At 42.2% G+C, this 23195-nt stretch overlaps 1 protein-coding gene across 10 annotated transcripts in view; it reads right to left on the bottom strand.

Moving 5' to 3' along the window:
• Positions 1–23195, bottom strand: part of RBFOX3 (RNA binding fox-1 homolog 3) — a 983769-nt gene that overhangs the window by 31682 nt on the left and 928892 nt on the right. For all 10 annotated transcript variants that reach the window (XM_043964755.1, XM_043964756.1, XM_043964759.1 and 7 more), the window contains one exon: positions 17907–18158. In XM_043964755.1, the coding sequence (XP_043820690.1) occupies positions 17907–18125 (219 nt within the window). In that variant the 5' untranslated portion in view covers positions 18126–18158. The remainder of the gene's footprint in view (positions 1–17906; positions 18159–23195) is intronic.

The raw sequence follows: 23195 nt of genomic DNA, 5'->3' as shown, positions 1-23195 counted from the left end.
TTAGGGTTGTCTCCCTAACAGAATGAAAGCTCCTGGAGGGTAGGAATTATTTTGCTTTTTGTATCTCTGGTTCTCAGCATAGTACCTAGACCATAACTGCCTTTTCATTCATTCATTCATTCATTCATTCATTCATTCATTCATTCATTCATTCATTCATTCATTCATTCATCCATCCATCCATCCATCCATCCATCCATCCATCCATCCATCCATCTATCCATCCATCTATCCATCCATCCATCCATTCATTCATTCACTACACATACCCAATCAGTTGCCACATCTTTTCATTTCTACCTCCATATCAACTCATGTAGTGACTATTTTAGCTCAGGCCTTCATCATCTTTCACTTGGATTACTGCAATAGCCTCTTAATTGGTCTCTTTGCTTCAAGCATCTCTCCACTCCAAACTGTCCTTCATATAGCTGCCAAAGTGATTTTACTAAAGTGCAGGGCTGACCACATCTCTCTGCTACTCAATAAATTCCAGTGACTATTACTTGGAAGATCAAACAGAAATTCACGACATTTACAGCCTCTGACAACCTGGCCCCAACCCATCTTTCCAGCTTTATTATACACTGCTCCCCTTCACGGATGCTATTGTCCAGATAAACTGTATTGTTCCATACACATGGCATTCCCTTCTCCTCGCCATGCTATCCCCCCAGGGTTGGAATTTATTCCTTTCTCACCTCTGTCCTGTAAAATGCCTTGTTTCCTTCAGTGCCACCTTCTACATGATGCCTTTCCTGATCCTCCTTGAGGTTAGTGTCTTCCCTTCAAATTGTATTTGCCTATTTATATACATTTTCTCTCTCCAGCAAGACCCTAAATTCCTTGAAAGAAGGGACTATTTCCCTTCTCTGTCCATATCCCTAGCACCTAGCGCAGTGCCTGGCTCTTAATAAATACCTGTTGATTGATTGTTCTCCAAACTATCAGTATCTCTGGGTTAGAACCCCACCTAAACCTCTGGAATTCTCCTGCCTTTTGGAGGTGGGGAGGAATTGGAGACTGGATTTTCCCACCCAAGTGCTCTTTCCTTTTACTCCTTCAAGTTTGTCTCCTTCCCCCCTCCCTCTTATTCCAGCCCTGAATCATATAAAAAATGGGGGTCAGAACAACTCCCCAGGAAGCTTAGTTAAAGTAAAGGAGAATGAAAAGGTATAACTCATCTTCCTATTCCCTCTGCACACATATACCTAAACCTCTGTCCCGCCTTCATTCTGGTTCTATCTTGCATGCACAAAACAGCCCCTCTGACTTCCTTTTCATCATAACTCAGGCTTGCTTCATTTAAGTAGTTATCCCAAACCCAGCCTTTTCTCCAACAATTCCTAACTCACCTTTCCCTCATCATACAAATTCATAAATTTGTAATCAAATGCTGCTCTCAATGTCTTTGTCTTCTCTACTAAAGGCTCTCTAAAGGGAGAGCTGGTTTTTGTTATTTAATACAATGTGATTATAAATCTCCACTCACATCCTACTTCAGTGCCTTCTTAGTCATGGCATGGAGTTGACTCAGGGTTCCTGAAGGCTATCTCAACATAGTATACCTCTGTATACAACCAAACTGGAAAGGCTTTGATGATTGGCTTGGTAGGAGACCTCTAGAGACCAGAGCCTGAGGCTAGGCTGAACTCAGTGGTGAAGCTTCAAGTGTTGTTTGTCCTTCATTCTCTAAGAGGACCATGACATTGGGGTGACGTCATGACTTTCTGTGAATTGGATTTAAGTGAGGGAGGGCTGTGCAAGGTCACCAATCTTATTCTCTCCTTCAGAGCCATCTGGGTTCAATGGCAAGACATGTATCAGGATGACTGGAGATGGCCTGATTTGTTTTAAGTCAATTGGGTTAAGTGACTTGCCCAGGGTCACATAGCTAGTAAGTGTCTGAGGTGAGATTTGAATTCAAGTCCTCCCAACTTCAGGGTCAGTGTTCTATCCACTGCACCACCTGGCTTCCCCTAGCTTCAATATGTCTAGTTGTAAAGACCCAATTCATTCTGGTCTGGGGGTGCCTCTACTTCTAGCTCTGGAAACTTCAACCAAGTCTACATCACTATTGCTTTTGGAAAGGGCATGTCAGCTGATAGTAATATTGTTCGACTCACCATTCCTATGACTCCCTGGCCACCACTTCCCTCTATTTATCTTCCTTTATTACAATGTCAGGTATTTTGTATTAGTTACCTTCCCTCCTATCCTGTGGCTCTCCATGCCACTTCAGAACATTTGGTAAGAAGCACATTGGCCAAATTGGATTTTCCATTCTCTTTTCCCCGGATGTTCTTTCCCCTGTCCTTCCTTGTCCATTATACAAAATAAGAAAGAGAGAGGGAGGAGTAGAAGCAACCTAGATAATCCATAAACTGGAGACTCAGCTATAATCATTGTTTCCATGAGCACTCAGGGGTACTTGGTGGGCAAGGTCAGTATTTGCTGTCTGGAACTAACTCTTAGCCTCTTCACCAGGCTTTCTCTTCTGCCTTGGCTTCTTCTGGATCCTAAGAGCTGCGGCTAAACTCTCAATATTTCCTAAGCTTTAAAACATATGAGTCGGGGCAGCTGGGTGGCGCAGTGGATAGAGCACCGGCCCTGGATTCAGGAGTACCTGAGTTCAAGTCTGAGATTCTTTGCGGGTGGGGAAGTCAACGTTCCCTCTTCATTGTCAAGGGACAAATCCTGTTCTAGCTAGACTCAAAGAGTAGTTGTTAATGATTCAGTGTCCAACTTAAATATTCAATGTCCACGTGGCTGGTGGTCTCTGGTGGAGTATTGCAGAGATCTTGTGTTCTTGTACTATTTAATTTTTATCAATAATCTAGTTCTCTATGATTTGGGCATAGATGGCATGTTTGTCCAGTTTGCAGATGACAAAGTTGGGAGGGATAGATAGCATAGTGGTGACATTGATTTAATATCTAAAAGAATCTTGACAAAGGTAGAGCATTTGGGTTCAAAATAAGAGGACAATCAATAAGGCTTAAATGTAAAGTCTTATACTTGGGCATAAAAAATCAACTTCAACAAATATAAGATGTGGAGGCATGGTTAGATAGCAGTTGTTCTGAAGAAGGTCAGGGGATTTTAATGGACTGTAAGTTCAAAATGAGTTAGTAGTATGATGTGGAAGCCTAAAAAACTAATGACATCTTGGGCTACATCACATCCACATACTTCCTGAACAGGTTGGTGATAGTTCTACTGTAGTCTGTTCTCATTAGGCCTCATCTGCAGTATTACACTCAGTTTTAGGCACCAGAAGTACATTGATAAAATGGACAGTGTTGAGAGGAAGGAGGGCAGCCGAGACAGTGAAAGCCTTGAATCTATGTCATATGGGGATCAGTGGCAACAACTGGGCTTAGCCCTGTTTAGCCCAAAGAAGATTCAGGGGCACATGATGACTGCCTTCAAGTATTTGAAGGACTGCCATGTGGAGAAGGTATTAAGTTTTGTCCCCTGAAGGGTAGAACAAGGAATTCTGGGCGGAAATTCTAAAGAAGCAAATTTAACCTTGGTATCAGGATAAACTTCCTAACAACTAGAGCTACTCACAAGTGCAATGGCCTTCCTTGAGAGGTGCTGGGATCCTCTACTTGGAGGTCTTCAAACAAAGGCTGGATGACCATTTGTCAAGCATGGTATACCATGGTGCATATTCCTTTTTTTTTTTTTAACGGGGCAATTGGGTTTAAGTGACTTGCCCAGGGTCACACAGCTAGTAAGTATTAAGTGGCTGAGGCTGGATTTGAACTCAGGTCCTCCTGAATCCAGGGCCAGTGCTCTATCCACTGCACCACCTAGCTGCCCCGGTGCATATTCCTTTTGGGTATGGATTGGCTTACATGATCCCTTCTACTTCTTTTTTTTTTCTTCTTTTTTTGTGGGGCAATGAGGGTTAAGTGACTTGCCCAGGGTCACATAGCTAGTAAGTGTCAACTGTCTGAGGTCAGATTTGAACTCAGGTCCTCCTGAATCCAGGGCCAGTGCTTTATCCATTGTGCCACCTAGATGTACCCCCTTCTACTTCTAAAATTCTGTAATACCAGATTCAATAAAATACCTATGCAATATTTTTTCTAATTTGGTTGAAATAGTTGGAAAAGAAAAGAAAACATCCTCATTATACATTTCATATATATATATATATATATATATTTTTTTTTTTAATGAGGCAATTGGGGTTAAGTGACTTGCCCAGGATCACACAGCTAGTAAGTGTTAAATGTCTGAGGCTGGATTTGAACTCAGGTACTCCTGAATCCAGGGCCGGTGCTCTATCCACTGTGCCACCTAGCTGCCCCCATTTCATATTTTTTTAGTGCCTTTTAAAAATTCAAGTCCTTAGATTCCAGAAAATTGATAGGTATATAGAATATGAAATTCAACCCAATTTTTCTCTCTAGTATGAATTCTGAGAAGCTCAATCACTGAATTCATTCATTGTGAAAGTTTGAATTGTTGGCGAAACATATCTAAAGTTTATGTTTGCAGCTATTTAAGAAAGTACTCTTCATAAGGCATTGACTAATCAGATCTTGCCCCTATGTCTAGGGTTCTCTAGATGTACAAGCGGTTTAGGGTTAACCTTTGAAAAGTTATTGAGTCCATCCCCCAATCTACAGGTTCTGACTAAATCATTACAGAAAGTCTGCTAACATTGCAAATGAAGGAGATTAAAAAACCTCCCTCAGGAACTCATTCCAAGGTTTCCATAAAGGCATAAACAGGTTAGAACAATGGCCCAAAATGAATAATTTTGAATTTCAGTACGGATAAATGTCAAGTTCTGAATGTAGGTTCAAAGAATCAATTACTTAAGTCCAGGATTTGAGAGACAGTCATAGATAACAATTAATGTGGGGGGGAAAAAAGACCTGGGGGTTAGGAAAAAAACCAACCAGACATTCTGGGGAAAAAAACTACTCAAGAGTGTACAATAAAGGACATCTTCAAAAAATTGTATTGCGATCTGGAGGGGGCACAGGGTTCATTCCCTTTTGGATGCTGGAATCACAAGCTTTATGTTTCAAGGAAAATTGTTAGGGATCAGGCCATGGTCCTCTTTTCAGTCTCAATAGCAGAACATTATCATATATCAGTACTGGAAAAAAATGAGGTCATTTTAGTCTTCTCCTTCTTTAGGACCCTGGACAGAACCAAAGTTCTAAATGGGTGGGGGTGGGTGGCTACAGCCAATGAGAAGGAAGAAGAGAAAGAGAAATGGGGAGGGATAGCCAAAGGATGAAGTCTTGAGGAGAGCTCAGGCCACATAAGTGAATAAGGAGAGTCCCTGGAGGACCCCATGGTCTAACCACATCAGCTCTGCTGTGGACAGGAGCAGATAAATGGGCTCAATGGCTGTAAAATTGTAACATGCTGAGAAACCCCAGAGTGTAACAAGTACACTTGCTGCCCCTTAGGGGAGATGAAACACTTTCTTACCATTTATCACAGTGGTTCAGGCAGCCTCTTGCCTTCTTTCCAATAGGCATACTTCCTGCCTTAAAAAAACTCCTCAAATGTGCTCAAATACAAACAATACCTTGTCATTCTCAACTCTAACTTATGCCTCCCTCCTTCCCTCCCTCTTTCCTTCTCTCCCTCCCTTCCTCCATCTCTGTGTCTCTGTCTCACTGTGTCTCTGTCTGTCTCTCTCTTCCTCTCCCACTACAATCCCCAGGTCTGCCTCAGACTCTTTCCATTTTGCATACCTGCTATCTATGTCATAACTTGGTCCACTTAATATAGGATGATTGAGGGAACTTGCTGTGTCTTGCTGTGTCCTAGCCCTGGTCAGACTCCATATGGAGTATTATGTTGGGTTCTGGGCAGCATGTATTAGAAAGGATGGTGATCAGCTGGAGAAGATCAAGAGAAGAGCAACCAGTGAAGGGTCTCAAGATCATGACATATGAGGCTTAGCTGAAGGAACTGGAGATGTTTAGACTGGAGAAGAGAAACTTTAAGAAAGATATGGTTGCTGTCATTAAATATTTGAAGGGCTGTCACACAGAAGAGGAATTATTCTTGTTCTGCCTGTCCCCAGAAGGCAGAACTAGGAACACTCAGTGAGTAGAAGGGGGAAAAAAAGCATGCTTCTACTCTGCCTCCAATTGCTTTACACTCTCACTCATTTCTCAAACCTTTGCAATCTGGCTCCTCATCTTATTACTGAACTGAAACTTCTCTCTCCATTATCACCAATGATCCCTTAATTGCCAAATCTGTTGGCCCTTTCCAATGCTCATCCTTCTTGACCTGTCTCTAGCATTTGACATTGCTGAACACCTTCTTTTCTCATGCATTTTGGTGACACAGTTACCTCTTTCTTTCCCTACTATTTTACCTGTTCAAATATATCCTTTCAATTTCCTTTGATGAATCAAATATTTGTGTTATGGTCCCCAACTATATGTACACACCAAGGATATACCCTGGGCTCTGTTTTCCTTCTCTTTTCCTCTCCCCTTCTCCTTCCCGTCCTGGGAGTAAGGAAGACCTGAGTTCAAATCCTGCCTTGGAACTTACTAATTATGTGACCATGGGCAAGTCATTTAGCCTCTCTCAGCCTCAGTTTTTAGTAATAGCACATATCTCCCAGGGTTATTGTGAGGATCAAATGAATTATTATTATTATTATTATTATTATTATTTTTGCGGAGCAATGAGGGTTAAGTGATTTGCCCAGGGTCACACAGCTAGTAAGTGTCAAGTGTTCAAGACTGAATTTGAACTCAGGTACTCCTGAACCCAGGGCCAGTGCTTTATCTACTGCACCACCCAGCTGCCCTGAAAGCTACATTTTCAACAACTTCTCATCTTGTGGCTCAGGCAAAGGACAAAGATAATGGATGGTGGTGAAGGGGAGGGATTGGGTTGAGATTTCGTCACTGACTCACAATAGCATAACAGGCAATAGAGAGAAAGATAAGGATTTTAGACTGGGAATGACCTTAGAAATCACCTAATCCAAACCCCTCATTTTATAGGTGAGGAAATTGAAGACTAGAAAGGTTAAACAATTAGTCACAAATCACACATCTATTAAGTGGCAGGATTAGAATGTGAACCCAGGTCCTTTGATTTCAAATGGTTACCACAAAACTCCCTAAAATAAGGATAAGGATAAGGCACAATCTTTTTGTTTTGTTTTGTTTGTTTGGTTGTTTTGGTTTGTTTGGTTTTTTAGTGAGGCAATTGGGGTTAAGTGACTTGCCCAGGGTCACACAGCTAGTAAGTGTTATGTGTCTGAGGCCGGATTTGAACTCAGGTACTCCTGACTCCAGGGCCGGTGCTCTATCCACTGCGCCACCTAGCTGCCCCAAAGCACAATCTTTTAATGTGACCCTAAATGATCCAACCTAAGTAAATTTCTCTTGCCCATTTCAGCCTACCCTGTCTTCCCAAAAGACCTTCTGGGAGCTGATCAGATGCAGAACTATCTTCTTTGATATGAACTGTGACTTATCTCAGAGGAATGGGGAAGTTGTCTTTTCCAAGGCTGTTGTAGGTCCATGACTCAAGGATATGCTCACAGTGTCCTCTGAGAATTATGGATGGTTTCCCATGGCTCTCCGGGTGGTCTGCAGTTGTTTATTTTGCGTGCTTTCACTACTGGGAACCCATCAGCCATAGTTTAACAATACTGGGCAATGTTCCTAATGAGTTTTGTGACTTTGGGCAAATGACTCATCTTTTCCAGGGTCTCATTTTCTTTCTTTCTTTTTTTTTGAAAATGATATATTTTTTTTTTTTGGTGAGGCAATTGGGGTTAAGTAACTTTCCCAGGGTCACGCAGCTAGTAAGTGTCAAGTGTCTGAAGCTGGATTTGAACTCAGGTCCTCCTGAATACAGGGCTGGTGCTTTATTCACTGTACCACCTAGCTGCCCCTCATTTTCTTTTTCTGTAAAATGAAGTTAGATTAAAATCATCTCAAAGATCCATTCCAAATCCAAGATTCTGAGTCTGGGAGTTTAGAGATTATATAGTTGAGAGGTATTTAACTTGGGAGTTCATGAACCTCTTTTTTAAACAAATATTTTGATGACTGTGTTGTTGTTGAGTTGTTTTCAGTCATGTCCCACTTTTTGTGACCTCATTCGGGGTTTTCTTGGCAAAAATACTGGAGTGGTTTGTCATTTCCTTCTCCAGCTCATGTTACAGATGAGGAAACTGAGGCAAACAGGGTTAAGTGACTTACCCAGGGTCACAAAATGCCAGATTTGAATTCATGAAGATGAGTCTTCCAGACTCCAGGCCCAGTGACCTATCTACTATACCACCTTACATCCCTTTCATAACTGTATTTCTTTTTTTAAAAAATTTTTTTAAATTTTTTTTTTTTTTTTAGTGAGGCAATTGGGGTTAAGTGACTCGCCCAGGGTCACACAGCTAGTAAGTGTTAAGTGTCTGAGGCCAGATTTGAACTCAGGTACTCCTGACTCCAGGGCTGGTGCTCTATCCACTGCACCACCTAGCTGCCCCTGGGTATAGCTGCATTTCAATAATTATTTTGCTTTGCAATTTCATATATTTTATTTTATGCATTTAAGAACATTATTCTAAGGAGGAAGTCATAGACTATCAAAGGGGTCCTTATAAGGATATACTGGATCCAGCTCTAAGGCTTATCGTTAAATTTCAAAGTGGGCCTTTAAACCTTAGAAATCAACAATCAGTACAAATAAGAGGCTGATTTATTGTTTTCTTGATTTTCTAGATTTAATAAAGTATGAATAATGCAGATTAAATTTAAAAGGGTATGTGTTTCTATTCCCTGCACCCCTGTATTGCTATATAAATACTGCTTGAGCTCAGTAGAAGAGCAGCTGGTCCCAAGGAGTGAAATTGTCCCCAGAATGGAAACTAATAATAATAATAATTTATATAGCACTTTAAGGTTTGCAAAGTACTTTACATCTATTATCTCATTTCAGAGATAATGTTCAGAGGAGCCTGCATTGTGAGGTGGGACTGGGTGCTGGGCCTGGAATCAGGAAGATCTGAGTTCAATGTGACTCAGACACTCACTAGCTTAACCTCTGACTACCTCAATTTTCTCATCTGTAAAATGGGAATAATAATAGCACTTCCCTCCCATGGTAGTTGTGAGGATTAAATGAAATAATATTTATAAAGTATTTAGTATAGTGCCGGCACATAGCAGGTACTTAAATGTTAGTCTCTTGCCCTTCCCCCTTCGTTTGAACCTCATAATATCCCTGGGTCTATGACATAGAAAAAAATTTTTTTGGTGGGGCAATGAAAGTTAAGTGACCTGCCCAGGGTCACACAGCCAGTAAGCGTCAAGTGTCTGAGGTCAGATTTGAACTCAGGTCCTCCTGAACCCAGGGCAGGTGCTTTATTCACTGCACCATCTAGCTGCCCCCACAGAAAAAAATTTAAGAACCCCAGCTTTGTTTCAACATTTTCCTAAAGAAAACAGGCTCAGAGTACTGCAGTGACTTGCCCAAGACACACAAAACTAATAAACATGTGGAATTTGCACGCAGGTTCTCTGACTTCAAATTTATAGTCATCTCATCAAACCATGCAGTTGGCTCTGGAGGACATTGGGGATAACAGCTTTGAGGCTGGATCCACAAGCTAATCGAGGCAAATTGGTAATTGCCTACATTCCTTGCCCCAAGTCCCTTTCATCAGGGTCTTTTCTAGAGTAGTTCACAGACCATCCCAAGATGATAACTGTCTTGAGAGTTTTCCCCTTTGGCTCACTGGGGTAGATGAATGGGAGAGGTAGAGATAAGGGATTAATTGCTGTTCTCCAAGGGATGGGAATCACTGAGTTTCCCATCTAGAATAGGCTTCAAACCAAAGCTTAGCTAGCCTCAGACACTTAACACTTACTAGCTGTGTGACCCTGGGCAAGTCACTTAACCCCAATTGCCTCACTAAAAACAAAAAAACCAAACCAAAGCTTAGGGCACCATCCAGCCAAAGGAAAGGAAACCAGCCCAAACTGGTAGTGACAGGAAGAAGGGGGTATAGTTTGTGCACATGAGCTATAGGCTAAAAAACCCAGAAACATCCTCAGAATCTATGGATAAGGTGAAGAAAAACGTCACCCTCTGAATCTGAAGTTGATGAGTTAATATCAGTAACAGACGAGATTGATTAGGCACCTACAGAAGCCACTCCACACTCAGGGATGTCTGACCTTTCCTCCTCAGACCTGTAAAAGGTACACACCTTTTATGGCTCTAGTGTACTTGTCATCTATAATAATATATGTGTCATAAATATTTGCTGATGTGTTACCTCCTATTACTAGACTTTAAGCTCCATAAAGGTAGCACCTGTGTCCTAATTAAGCTAAGCCCTCAGCATATCTGCTTGTTTTTTGAACTGAGTGAGCCGCAGTTGAAACTGGGGTAGTTCCTGAAACCCACAGGGAGTCATAGATCTAAAGTATAATTTAGGCAAAAACGAGGTGTTTGTGAATGAATGAATGAACGAATGAATGAATGTACTCAACCCTACTCAAATGTGAGTCCATGTTGCTTTCAAGTGACTGACAAACTGATCTATTTAATCAAGACCAGTCTCCAAACTTCATCAAAAAGGCCAGTGTGCTTCCCACCATGTTCTGGGGGAAACTGACTATGTAACTGACTCAAAAGAAAGGAAGGAAGGAAGGAAGAGAGGGAGGGTGGAGACAAGCATTCATTAAGTACCTACTATGTTCTAGGCAACTCTGCTAAAAACTTTACACATATTATCTCATATTTCATCCTCATGACAACCCTGGGGGCTGGGTGCTATGCAATTATTTCATACCCATTTCATAGTTGAAGAATTTGAGTCACACATAGGTGAAGTGACTTGCCCAGGGTCACATAGCTAGTAAGTGTCTAAGGCAACATTTGAATCCAGTTGCTTCTGACTCCAAATCCAGCAGTCTTTTCAGGATACCATATGATGAGTCCCTGTGTTTTTAGTTAGAGATATTCCTGTGGTGGAGAACGGCAATTCTCAGGCTTGATGGAAATCTCTCATCAGAATACTCAACTCTCTTTGTTACTATTTTGTACTCGTGAATCAACTTGCATACAAATTTACCCCTCCCATCCCCGAGGGAGTGTCCTGTACTCTCTTCTTTGAGCAATTAAAAAGTAACACATTGGTATTCTCATTTATCAATCCCTTCATTATAATAGCTGACATTTGCATAGCACTTATGCAAAGCATTTTACATAGGTTATTGTACGTGAACCTCATAACAACCCTGTGAGGTCAGTACTACAGGTCTTATTATCCACATTTTACCAATGAAGAAATCGAGGCTTAGAGAGGTTGTAAATTACCCATGATCACACACCAAGTAAGTGTTAGAGTCAACAATTCAGCATGCCTTCCTGACTTCAAGTCCAACAATCTCTCCACTGCAACACTGCTTCTAAATCTCTCATGATTTCAGGTAATGTCAGTCACTTCTCCAGAGCCTGATCACTTTAGGATTTTGTTGTTGTTCAATGGTTTTTCTGTCATGTCTGACTCTTCGTGGCCCCATTTGGGGTCTGCTTGGCAAAGATATTGGAGTGGTTTGCCATTTCATTCTCTAGCTCATTAGACAGATTAGGAAACCCGTTGGTTTAAACTAGATTAAGTGACTTATCCAGGGACACACAGCTAGTGAGTATTTGAGGCTAGATTTGAATTTAGGAAGAAGAATTTTACTGATTTCAGGACCAGCTGGCTCTCTATCCACTGTGCCACCTAATTGATAGATTGGTGGAGTTGAGATGCTACTAGCAAGGTACAGATATCCTATGAGGTCCACCATCATGCTTCTGCTCAGCATCTATGACATCTTTTATCTGATACACACACACACACACACACACACACACACACACACACACACACACACACACACACTTCTATGACCCCTCATACCCACAGTTAGCTGCCCTGTCCAGAACACATCCCTAAGATCCAAGACGCCAGGTCTTAGGTTCTGAAGTATGGCACAACAGGGCAGAGCAGGGCTCTGCTATGAACAGTTTTAAGGCTCCATGGCCAGAGTAGCCAAGCTTTCTGTGCAACAGCTAGGAAGTAAAGGGATTTGCTTTAGATAGCCACCACATGTCAAATGTCAGTGTGAATAGTCAGGGTCTTGGTCCTTGGGGGGGGGGATTCAGAGATCATTCCAAAAGGATAGTTTCCTTTCAGAATCCAGGCTAGGAAACACATCTGGAAAGATATAGGAAAGGAAGAGATCCCAGTGGAGCCAAAGGTGGAATTCAACAACCTTCCCTGAAAGAAGAGTAGGATCTAGAAGGAGGGATTGGGAGAGAAGAAAGGGAGCTGAAAAGACTAATACTGAATAGTTCACATTTACACAGTACTTCAGGGTTTAAAAATGCTTTCTCCAATAGCTCTGTAAGATAGGAAGTATCTTAGCAGGTATTATTATTCCCATGTTACAGATGAGGAAACTGAGGGTCAGAGAAGTTAAATGACCTACTTAAGGCTGGATAGCTAGTGAGTAGTGGACTCAGGATTCAAATCTAGATCTTCCCATCCCAATGTTCAATCTGCAGTGCTCTGCAGAAAAGCCAGTTCCTCTCATCCTTCTTTCATAGTTCCCTCCCAATGCTAACACCAGCCAGGGGATTAAGAGTATCATGGGTAGGTAGTGAGAAAAACCTCTTCTTGTCCCCTGGCCTTACTGCAATGAGTAAGGTTTACAAAAAAGTGACTGGTTCTTGAGCCTCCTCCTTGTATCTTTCCTTGACTTCAGGCCATGAAGGCACTAAACATAACAAGAGAAAGAAGATTGGGTGTCTTTGGAAAATTGTCCATGAACTGCTCAAGGGAAGACGTGGGTTCTAATGTCCATAAATCTCTACTTTCTAATCTAAATGCTATTCTTGGTCAACTTGTGTTTTTGCATTGGGAGATGGTTGGAGCCTTCAGAGGAAGCCCCAAGAGATGGGGTCTGGAGTAATTTTAAGGGGTTTATTATTGCCACTGAGGTCCAGGACCAGACATTGAATGAACCTTGCAGAGAGGAGATGAGTTAGGAGTTAAAGCACATTGAATTCTCTGACTCCTTCCTGGAAAGATTCTAGGTCAGAGAATAAGTGAATCTTGGAGTTGGAGGGGACTTAAAGTTAATCTAGTCCAACTTCTCACCCAATGCTAAGGAATTTCCTCTGTAATATGTCAAATAAGAGATTATCCAGCCTCAACTCGAACACTTCCACTGATGGGGAACACCCCACCTAACCCAGAAGTCCATTTCATTATCATACAGTTTTAGTAACAACTAGAGTTCTTCCTTATATCGAATTGAAACCAGACAATTTGTAATTTCCATCCAGTTGATCTCTCTGGAGTCACAGAGAATCCTTGTTCCTTCTTCCATATGGCCCTTCTTGAAAATAGTAATTTCCCATCTAAATCTTCTCTTCTCCAGGCTAAACATCTCCAGTTCCTCCAGGTGTTCCTAAAATGATATGGTTTCCAGACGTCTCACCATTTAGCTTATTTGCTTTTTTTTTTTTTAAAGTAGTCACATCATATTGTCATGTTGAGCTTGTGATCACCTAATACTCACAAGTCTTTTTTTTTTTTTTTTTTTTTTTTAGTGAGGCAATTGGGGCTAAGTGACTTGCCCAGGGTCACACAGCTAGTAAGTGTTAAGTGTCTGAGGCTGGATTTGAACTCAGGTCCTCCTGACTCCAGGGCTGATGCTCTATCCATTGCACCACCTAGCTGCCCCTTCACAACTCTTTTTTACCTGAATTGTGACTGAAGCATGTACTCTCAATCCTGTATCTATGTATTGAATTTCTGAACTGAAATGCAAGACTTTCAATTTCATCATTATTCTGACCTTTCAAGATTATGTTGAAGTCTGATTTTGTCATTCCTCTTGGCTTCATATCATTGAAAAATCTGATAACTTCTATAAAATAGCTACATAATGCATATTTATATGTGCATGTGCATATATGTATATGTTTGTGCGTTTCAATGTCATAAATTAAACCAAAAAGGAAAGTGGAATACATTAAATGAAGTTGCAGTTGCCCAGGCTTCTAGTCATGCATTCAAAAAACATTTGAGTGCCTTATTCTGTTTATGCAAGTTGGTGATGAAATTGTTGAATGGTGAGATGCTATCCACAGGGTACTATTGAACACTTTTCTGTTTGATATTCACCTTATTATACTATCATTCATCTTGCACTGTCCTATATTATTTATGAGGGTACCAGGAAAGGCTTTTATTAAATGAAGAAACCCAATAGATATATACCAGCAGCTAGGTGGTACCTGGAGTCAGGGAGACTTGAATTCAAATCCAGCCTCAGACACTTACTAGCTGTTTGATCCTGGGTTAGTCACTTAGCCCTGTTTACCTTTGTTTCCTCATCTGTAAAATGAGCTAGAGAATGAAATAGCAAATTACTCCAGTATATTTGCCAAGAAAACCCCATATAGGGTCAGGAAGAGTCAGATGCACGTGAAACGAGTGAATAACAACAAATAGATATTGCCATTTTCCCGATTTACTGGAATGATAAACCCATCACCAAAGATATGAGGCAAGCTTGGCCTGATTTGCTCTTAGGTAACCAATGCTGGCTCCTAGCAATAACTTCTTTATTTGATGAGGTTTTCACAAACCAGCTTTTTAATACTTTCTCACTGGATCAGTGGCATTCCCACTGACCCAGATTTAGTTTCTACTTGTTGGAAGTGGAAGGCGAATGACTTCTGCTCTTGGTTCTTTGGAGTCCTGGGGTTTGTTTTTTCCCAACTATAGCCTAGAGATGATAGAGTTCCTGTACAGCCAAAGGAGATATTCATTTAGGCCCTTAAAGACCAAAGATGAGAGGTCCCAGGACAATGGAGAGGATCAGAAAAACACATGAGTTGTTGATCTGGCTTCAGGTAGAGCTTAGATGAGAAAAAGGTGAAATACTTGTGCTCTAGGAAAAGGAAGCCAGACAGAAGCTCTGTCTGGCTAGGATATGTTTCTGCAGACATAGGAAATATTGCCTATAATAATAATAACTCGCATTTACATATTTTAAGGTTCACAGAGCACTTTCCTGTGAGCTAATCCAAGCATTAATAATCCCAAATTATACATGAAAAAACTGAAGCTCTGATCACACAGCTAGTAAGTATATCAGGTAGGATTTGAACCTCGGTTTCCCAGTCTATTGTTCTGTTTATTATATCATACTGACCTCTCCTCTAACATATACATATTTCTTTTCATTTTTTTTTAATTTTTAAATTTTTTTAAAAATTTTTAGTGAGGCAATTGGGGTTAAGTGACTTGCCCAGGGTCACACAGCTAGTAAGTGTTAAGTGTCTGAGGCTGGATTTGAACTCAGGTCCTCCTGACTCCAGGGCCAGTGCTCTATCCACTGCGCCACCTAGCTGCCCCGTACATATTTCTTTTCATCCCTCATTGTGAGTGGGTAATGGGGATGTCTGGAGTTTTGCTAAATGTTTTTCATGTCCCTTGGTTAGAGGTGTTACAATCCTTGGTGCTGAGGTTAATGAATCAAGCCTTTGCCCCTATCTGAGAAACAGAACTTACTCCAATCCCCTTTCCCCTCTTCTTCTATCAGACTGGGAAGGGGAAAAGACAAAGACGTTAGGGAGAGTTTTGCCAAACGTAGAGAGTCAGGGTGAAATAGGGTCAAACAATCCAACAACTCTATATGTCCCTTATACTTGACTTTCTAAATTTGACATCTATTGACATCTACTTTTTTTTTTTTAAGTGAGGCAATTGGGGTTAAGTGACTTGCCTAGGGTCACACAGCTAGTACTTGGGTTTTTTGGTTTTTGTTTTTTTTGGTAGGGCAATGAGGGTTAAGTGACTTGCCCAAGGTCACACAGCTAGTAAGTGTCAAGTGTCCAAGACTGGATTTGAACTCACTCAGGTCCTCCTGAATCCAGGGCGGGTGGTCTATCCACTCCACCCCCTAGCTGCCCCTGACATCTACTTTTATTCAATACTTTCTAGCCTTACTACTTAGTAACATAGTAAGGCATAAGGCAATAGATTGTCACACCTTCACATTTGTAATGGTAATGCTGAGAAAGGTCTGAAGAGAGTGTATTTGTGATATTCCATATAGCAGTAGGGCAGCCACATAGATTTCATTTAACTCTATTATTTCTCAGTCATTTTATAGGAAGATGAGTTTTCCCCCCCTGACCTCAGCCCAAAGGACCGGAGAAATTCAGTGCCACTGCAGGGGGGGGGGTACTGCTGGCCATTATGACTGAAGGGCCCCTATCCCCTAAAACTGGGGTTTGGGCCTATAATGAGAAAGAAAAGCCTCAGAGAGAGAGAGAATGTGACAGTGTGTCATGGTCTTTTCTCTCCAGGTTTGTTTTTTTCATTACACAAGCAGGGTTAGGGCAGCCTCTTAATCCTAAGGAAACTTCCTAATAGTAAAATCCAGCAAATAGCTCCCCAGGTAATGGAAAAAAGGTTGACTGACAAGTCAAGGTCTTGCCACTGTTAGGAAATGCTAACCCTAATAACCTACTTTCCTAGTCTCCACCTCCACTTCCCAACCCCAGGTACATTATTGACTAAAGAGCCAGCAAGAGAACTAGGCCTCAGGAGAGATTGGAGATTGGAATTAGAAAGGAGTCAGGGAGAGCAAAGGATCATAGAAGCATAGATTAAAACCTGGAAGGGACATCTAGTTAAAGCTCAGCATTTTATAGATGAGGAGACTGATGCTCAGAGAAGACAGAGTTCCTGTCAGAAGAGGGATTTGAACCCAGGTCTTCTTGCAAATGCAAGGTTTGAAAGAGAGTGAAAAAATGAAGGCAGCCAAAAGGTTGAATGAAATAAAGGAAGGGTAAGGGGATGGAGAGGGTAGAGCTACTGCCTCAAAATAAGAGGAAACAGGGGCTCATCCTGTGGAGGAGATAGATGGGCCAGGGTCTGGCCCAGTGTGATGGTTACTTCTTAACAAGCTCTCCCTTTCTTATCAGGAAATCTCTATGAAGTGCATGGCTCAGCACTTTCCCCTTCGGAACTGCATTACAACCACATAATTGAAGCTATCTGATTGGAGGGCAGCCAAGCAGGTAGATTACAAGTGATTAGAAACGATAGGAGAGCTGGTAACCCGAGACAGCTAAGAGAGAGGGCCCCGTCAGCAGGGTTACAGCAGCTGCTCAGGATGTCTGGGTTTGGTGATTTTTCTTACTTTCTATTAACAGGTTACTGGCAGCTGAAGACACTGTTCATCTCTCAAATAAAGTGATTCAGTTTCCTTTTCAGAACTGCCAAAACTGACAGACAGCTCAGGGAACCAAGGGGTGGGTGGCTTAGACAGCCATGTTTCCTAAGCCTTCTTTAGCCACTCCCTTCAGAAACAACTTATTGAGTTTTATTGTCATCCCGATGAGGAACTAATGGGACATGCCAGAGGGACCTAAAGTTTCTGTGTGTATAGGCCTGAGGGAGTGAGAGGAAGGAATCACTAAATTCTATAAAAAGAACCTGTCCTTGTTACCGAAACCTCCCTTCCACTCCCCAGGGAGCGCTATGCCCCACTGTCATCATCCCTCTCTGCCTAACCCCTTTCCCATCAAGGAGCCATGCCTTTCTTGGCTCAGTCCTTGGTTTCCCCGCATCACCTCCATGCATTCTTTTGTGGCCTACACCCCCATTTTCTCTTGATGGACCTTGTCTTGAGTTCTTTCATAGGCCAGGGCTACTTCAATGCCCTGCCCTCCTCTCCCCCCACCCCGGTTCCTGAAAGTCCTAAAGAAAAGGTCCAGATGGGCCTGAGTGATGGGGTCTTGGAAGACAGTGCCTGGGGCCCTAGAAGATATGAGGCTGGCTGGTGGCAGGGGTTTCTTACCGGTACTGTCTGTGTCCCAGTGATGGGTTGTGTGCTGGCGTCGGTGCCTGGCTGCTCTGGGTGGGTCTGTGCTGGTGTGTAGAGGGTCATGGCATGTTCTGGTACTGTGGTCTGGCCCGAGTAGTCCTGTGTGGGGTGAGGGTGGGGTGGCACATACTCAGTGGGGATGCTGTTCTGTGGCGGTGGGGGATACTGGGCCTGGGGGTAGGGCTGAGCCATCGCTTCAGGAGGAGCCGTGGTGTCCTGATTACCCTGGGCGGAGAGAGAGAAAGAGAGAAAGCAACAGGAGGGGTCTGGTTAGAATCTCGGTGGCACTCTGGGCTCAAGACACTGCCTGCCCCCTTCCACAGTCCCGTAAAGAGAGTCCTTCTAGTTTAGTGGGAAATTGTCCAGAGGCATAGCAGTCTTGATGCATCACCTTTGTTATTATTACTGCTATAGACAAATTATTACTCGTAGTAGCAGTTATGATAGTTCCAGCCCTTTGCTGCTACAAAGTACTTTGAAATATATTGTCAAATTTACAACAACCCTGTGTGATCGGTAGTGCTAGCATTATCAACCTCATTTTCTAGATTATGAAACTGAGACTCAGAAAAGACCTGACCAAGAATATTCAGTTTGTATGTGCTTAGCCAGGGGAAAATCCAGTGTTCTTTCTATTATACGATGATGCCCTCTACTGGTGGAGTTTTCAAGGTTATAGAGTCATCCAGAGAGAGACAGAAAGAGAGACAGAGACAGAGAGACAGACAGAAACAGAGACAGACAGAGACAGAGACACAGAGACAGAGAAAGAGACAGAGACACAGAGACAGAGAGACAGACAGAGGCAGAGACAGACAGAGACAGAGAGAGAAAGAGACAGAGAAAGAGACACAGAGACAGAGAGAAAGAGAGAGAGACAGAGAGAGTTTAAGAAAATATTGTCTTTACCTGCCACTTACTACCAGTAAGCAAGTCACTTAGCCCCCTTGCACCTCAGTTTCCTTATCTGTAAAATCAGAGCTTGGACAAGAAGAACTCTAAGATCCCATCTAACTTTAAGGCTATAGACCCTATGACTATCAGGAAGCATTTATTAATTGCATTTAACAAGCATTTATTCATTACCTGCTGCTCCAGGAGTTGTGCTTGGTGTTGGGACTACAAAGGTCAAAATGAATTATGTTTTATTTGAAGGAAGCCAACATGCATATGGAAAATTAAAATAAAAAATTAATTCAATCTGATTTCCGAGGGAATGGCATATGACAAATATGTTTGCTAACAATAGAACAGCAGATTCTAGGTACATTTGGAAAGATAGGGTAGAGTGGTATTGGGGTACAAAAAGGGTGGGGAGAATGTGAATGGGTAGGAGGACACAGAAGAAAGTGGTCAGAGAAGGGGGCAGTCTATGACTCAGCATCACTGAATAAAACCACAAGGTAATATAGATTGTCAACTCCTCATGGATGCAATGCAATGGTAACATTGAGAAAGGTAGGAAGAGAGTGGATTTGTGATATTCATAGAGCAGTAGGGACAGATGTTTCAGTTCTTGCTCCTGACTGATAGTCAACACTGGTAGTTCCTGGAGCCTGGCTGATTATAGAGGGGTGAGGCATGTTTAAGGTATGTATTTATTCCCCCCAATCCTCAACCGGGTCTCTTCTGATCTAGGGCCCACTCTAATGTCAAGAAGGTTATCTCTCCATGCATGCATGTGTGCATGTATGTATGTATGTGTGTGTGTGTGTGTGTGTGTGGTAGGAGGAATAGGGGGTAAGTGGTGGTCCAGGAGGATCTTTTGTCCTAGATTGGGAGCCAGTATGTAAGAGGAGGGCAGAAAAGCAGATAATAAGGCCCTGATACTCAAGACAAGCGTTGCTCAAATCCTCATATCCAAGTTAGCTTGCCTGACTCCAACAATGAGTGGTAATTAGTACATGGCCTTTGTTCTAGGGGCTATAGTATGAGTGTTAATATATAACTCCTCTCCTTCAAAGAGTTGACAATCTAGATTTATCACTATTTACAAGAGGATCTCTAAGATTTTACATTTAACATGGGGGAAAGATGGGATGGGGGAGCTGACTCCAACCACTCACCCTGAAGAACCCCAAGGACTATCCAAGGAGTCCAGGGATGCGTGGGGCCAGCTAAGAAATTTGGCCTTTGGATCACAGATTTGGGAACATCAGACTGGTCCTGCTCCAAAACCATTCAACCTCAGAAGAAAGGGTTTGGTTTCCAGGATCAGGCAAGGATGGAGATGACTCAGCCAAACGATTTCTATTAGATATCACTTTTTAGGTAATTTTAAGGGGGGATTTGGGGTCACAGGAGGCTCTCTATTTCCAGATTCAACCTCTCTTATTCCATTACAAATACATTTTGGGAAGCAGCAACATTAAACTTATGCCAGGGTCATCTTTGAGTCTAAGGCTCTTTTGAGAGGGTTGGAACCTCCTCTAGGGAGATGCGTGGTAAATGAAATAGGGTAGTATTTCCACAAAGGTATCCATGAGTGGGCCTATGAGAGAGGTTCATTCTTCAAGGTTTGCCAGAGTCTGTAGCCCCTTCTTGTGCTATCCTCCAAAACTGTTATCTCAAGGGTTCTGCTCTGGCCACCCCTGGGATGCTCTGAGCTATGGAGTTGTATGCCTAATGAGCAAACTCTCTAGTCCCCTTGCTTTGGTGCAGTTGGCAGATCTCTTCCCTCTATCTTTAGAGACTGAGAAACTGGGGCAACATTCAACTTCAAGAACAACAAAAGAGGGACACACACACACACACACTCCTCCTTTCACTGGAGACTCCCGCATCATTGTTCTAAAGTGTCTGCAAAGGCCCCATTGGCCATTATTAACAAACATGTTAGAGAATGCATCAGGCCCACAGCTCCCCTACCAAGAGAGGAAAGATAAGAGCGGGCAGAGGGAAGAGAGGGAGTTTGGGGTGCAGCGAGGAAAAGGAAAGGATAGAGGATGAAAGAAGCAGAGAACGATGAGGAGGATTGCAGTTAGGGGAGAAGGGAACCACAAAGGGAGACCACGGAAAGAGTTAGGAAAGCGGAGGCGGTAAGAGAGTGTAATGAAAAGAAAAGCAAGGAACAAAGGGAGAAGGTAAAGAAAACAGTGAAAAACAAAGACCATGGGAAAGGAAGCGACAAGGAATGAGGGAGAGGAAGCTGGTCAAATGGGCTTTTTGGCAGACACAGGAGAGATCAATTATACTGATAAATATTTGATTGGAACCTTAGCTTCAACTTAACAGAATTTTTTCCAGTTCCTCCTTTTTCTTCCCACAACTCCCACCCCTTTAAACTGTTTTCCCTTGTTTCATTCCTCTTGTATTTTCACTTTGTCTACCCCTCCCCCCACCATAACCCCCAAACAGACACATCTCTCTATACCGAGGTTTTCTTAGCCCACTCTACCCCACTGAGGTTGGGGAGGTAAAATTGAGTGACTCCTGCCCATTACTCTGGATGTAGATGGTTCACTGGCTTGGTTGGAATACCAGAATCCAATGACATAATGTGCCAATCAAGAGCCTTTGAGACATCTGACAAGTCAGCAGGGCAAGAAGGCATCAGGGAATATGAGTAGATTTTGAATATCTTGGGAAGGGGATATTGGTGGGGGAAGAGGTTATGTAGAAGAGGCAATTAAGGATTTGGAGGATGAGAAAGGATTCTTAGTGTGCTAAGTGAGGGCCAGTTTCAGGCATCCAGGGCTTCATACTTGGGTTGTAGTTTGGTCACTTTTCTGCATTGGGATTAGATTCTGAAAACTGTAATCTGGTTCCTTAGAGATAGACTTTCAAAGGAGGTCTCACCCTGCTCAAACTTATCTCCTTCACCTACTTTTTCCAACCTCATCTATTTGTATAAGTAAAATAAAGAGAATACTGTACAAAGCTTTCTGCAAGGAATCAGAAGTGGGACTAGGTAATTTCTGCTTTCATCTTTAGGTTTTTTCCTTTGGGGCTGGAAGGTTTGAGGTCCTTAAGAGTAACCATTAAAATGAAAAAAAATGCTAATTCTTATGGAAAAACCCCTTCCTTATTAATCCTGGTTCACCCCATGGAAATTGAATACAAGGTTAACCAGAGAGGAATTGGAAAGGAAGGCTTAAGGTAAATGAATGACAGAATTGAATTCTCAGTGGAAGTTTGTCTATTTCACAATTTTGCCTGGTGCTAAAGTTGGAGGTTATTAAGTCTTCAAGGAAGATGAGCCCATTGATCTGGTTAGAATAGAGTTGATGAGATATAAGAATAACATCATTTTAGATTGTAAAGGATATACTTGATGAGTGGTAATCAAGATTTTGCTTGAAGACATCCTGAGATAGCCCATTCTACTTTGGAGATAGCCCTAACTTGGTTGGATTATTTTGATTATATCTAGCCTAAAATTTTCCCTTACCACTGCCACTCAGTGCTCCTAATTCTTCAGAGGTTATATAGAACATTTAAATACCAATCCCCCTCCCAACAATAGGATAGCTTTTCAAGAACTGAAACCAGCCATATTTTCCTCTGAGTCATTTCTTTTCTTTCTTTCTCTGTCTTTTTTTTTTTTTTTGCTGGGCAATGGGGGGTTAAGTGACTTGCCCAGAGGTACACACAGCTAATTAAGTATCAAGTGTCTAAGGCCGGATTTGAACTCAGGTCCTCTCTGAATCCAGGGCCAGTGCTTTATCTACTGCAACCACCTAGCTGCCCCTGAGTCATTTCTTCTGCACATTAAATTCTCCTAGTTCCTTCACTGGATTCTCATGTGGCATGACTCTCAGTTAGTCAATTATTAAGCACTTATTGTGTGCCAATCACTGTGCTAAGCACTGGAGATACAAAAAAAAGCCAAAAGACAATCCCTGCTCTCAGGAAGCTCGCAATCTAATAGCGGAGGACAACATACCAAACACATTTATGTACAGAGAAGAAATATATAGACTAAATAAGAATTAATGAAAGAAGGTACTATAAGAGGTTTGGGAAATACTTCCTGTAGAAGTTGGATTTTAAGCTGGACTATAAAGAAGCCAGGTGGTGAAGATGAGGAGGGAGATCATTTCAGGTATGGAGGGCAGCCAGAGAAAATCCCCCCAAATTGAGGTTGGAGTGTTTTGTTGAGGAACAGCAAGAAGGTTGGTGTCACTTGATCAAAAAGTACACAGGCGGGGGGAGGGGGGGCAGCTAGGTGGGCCAGTAGATAAAGGACTGGCCCTGGATTCAGGAGGACCTGAGTTCAAATCCAGCCTTAGACACTTGACACTAGCTGTGTGACCCTGGGCA

This window comes from Dromiciops gliroides, chromosome 4 (assembly GCF_019393635.1).
Source record: "Dromiciops gliroides isolate mDroGli1 chromosome 4, mDroGli1.pri, whole genome shotgun sequence".
Lineage (NCBI taxonomy): Eukaryota > Metazoa > Chordata > Mammalia > Microbiotheria > Microbiotheriidae > Dromiciops > Dromiciops gliroides.
This window is presented reverse-complemented; position numbering and strand designations above follow the sequence as displayed.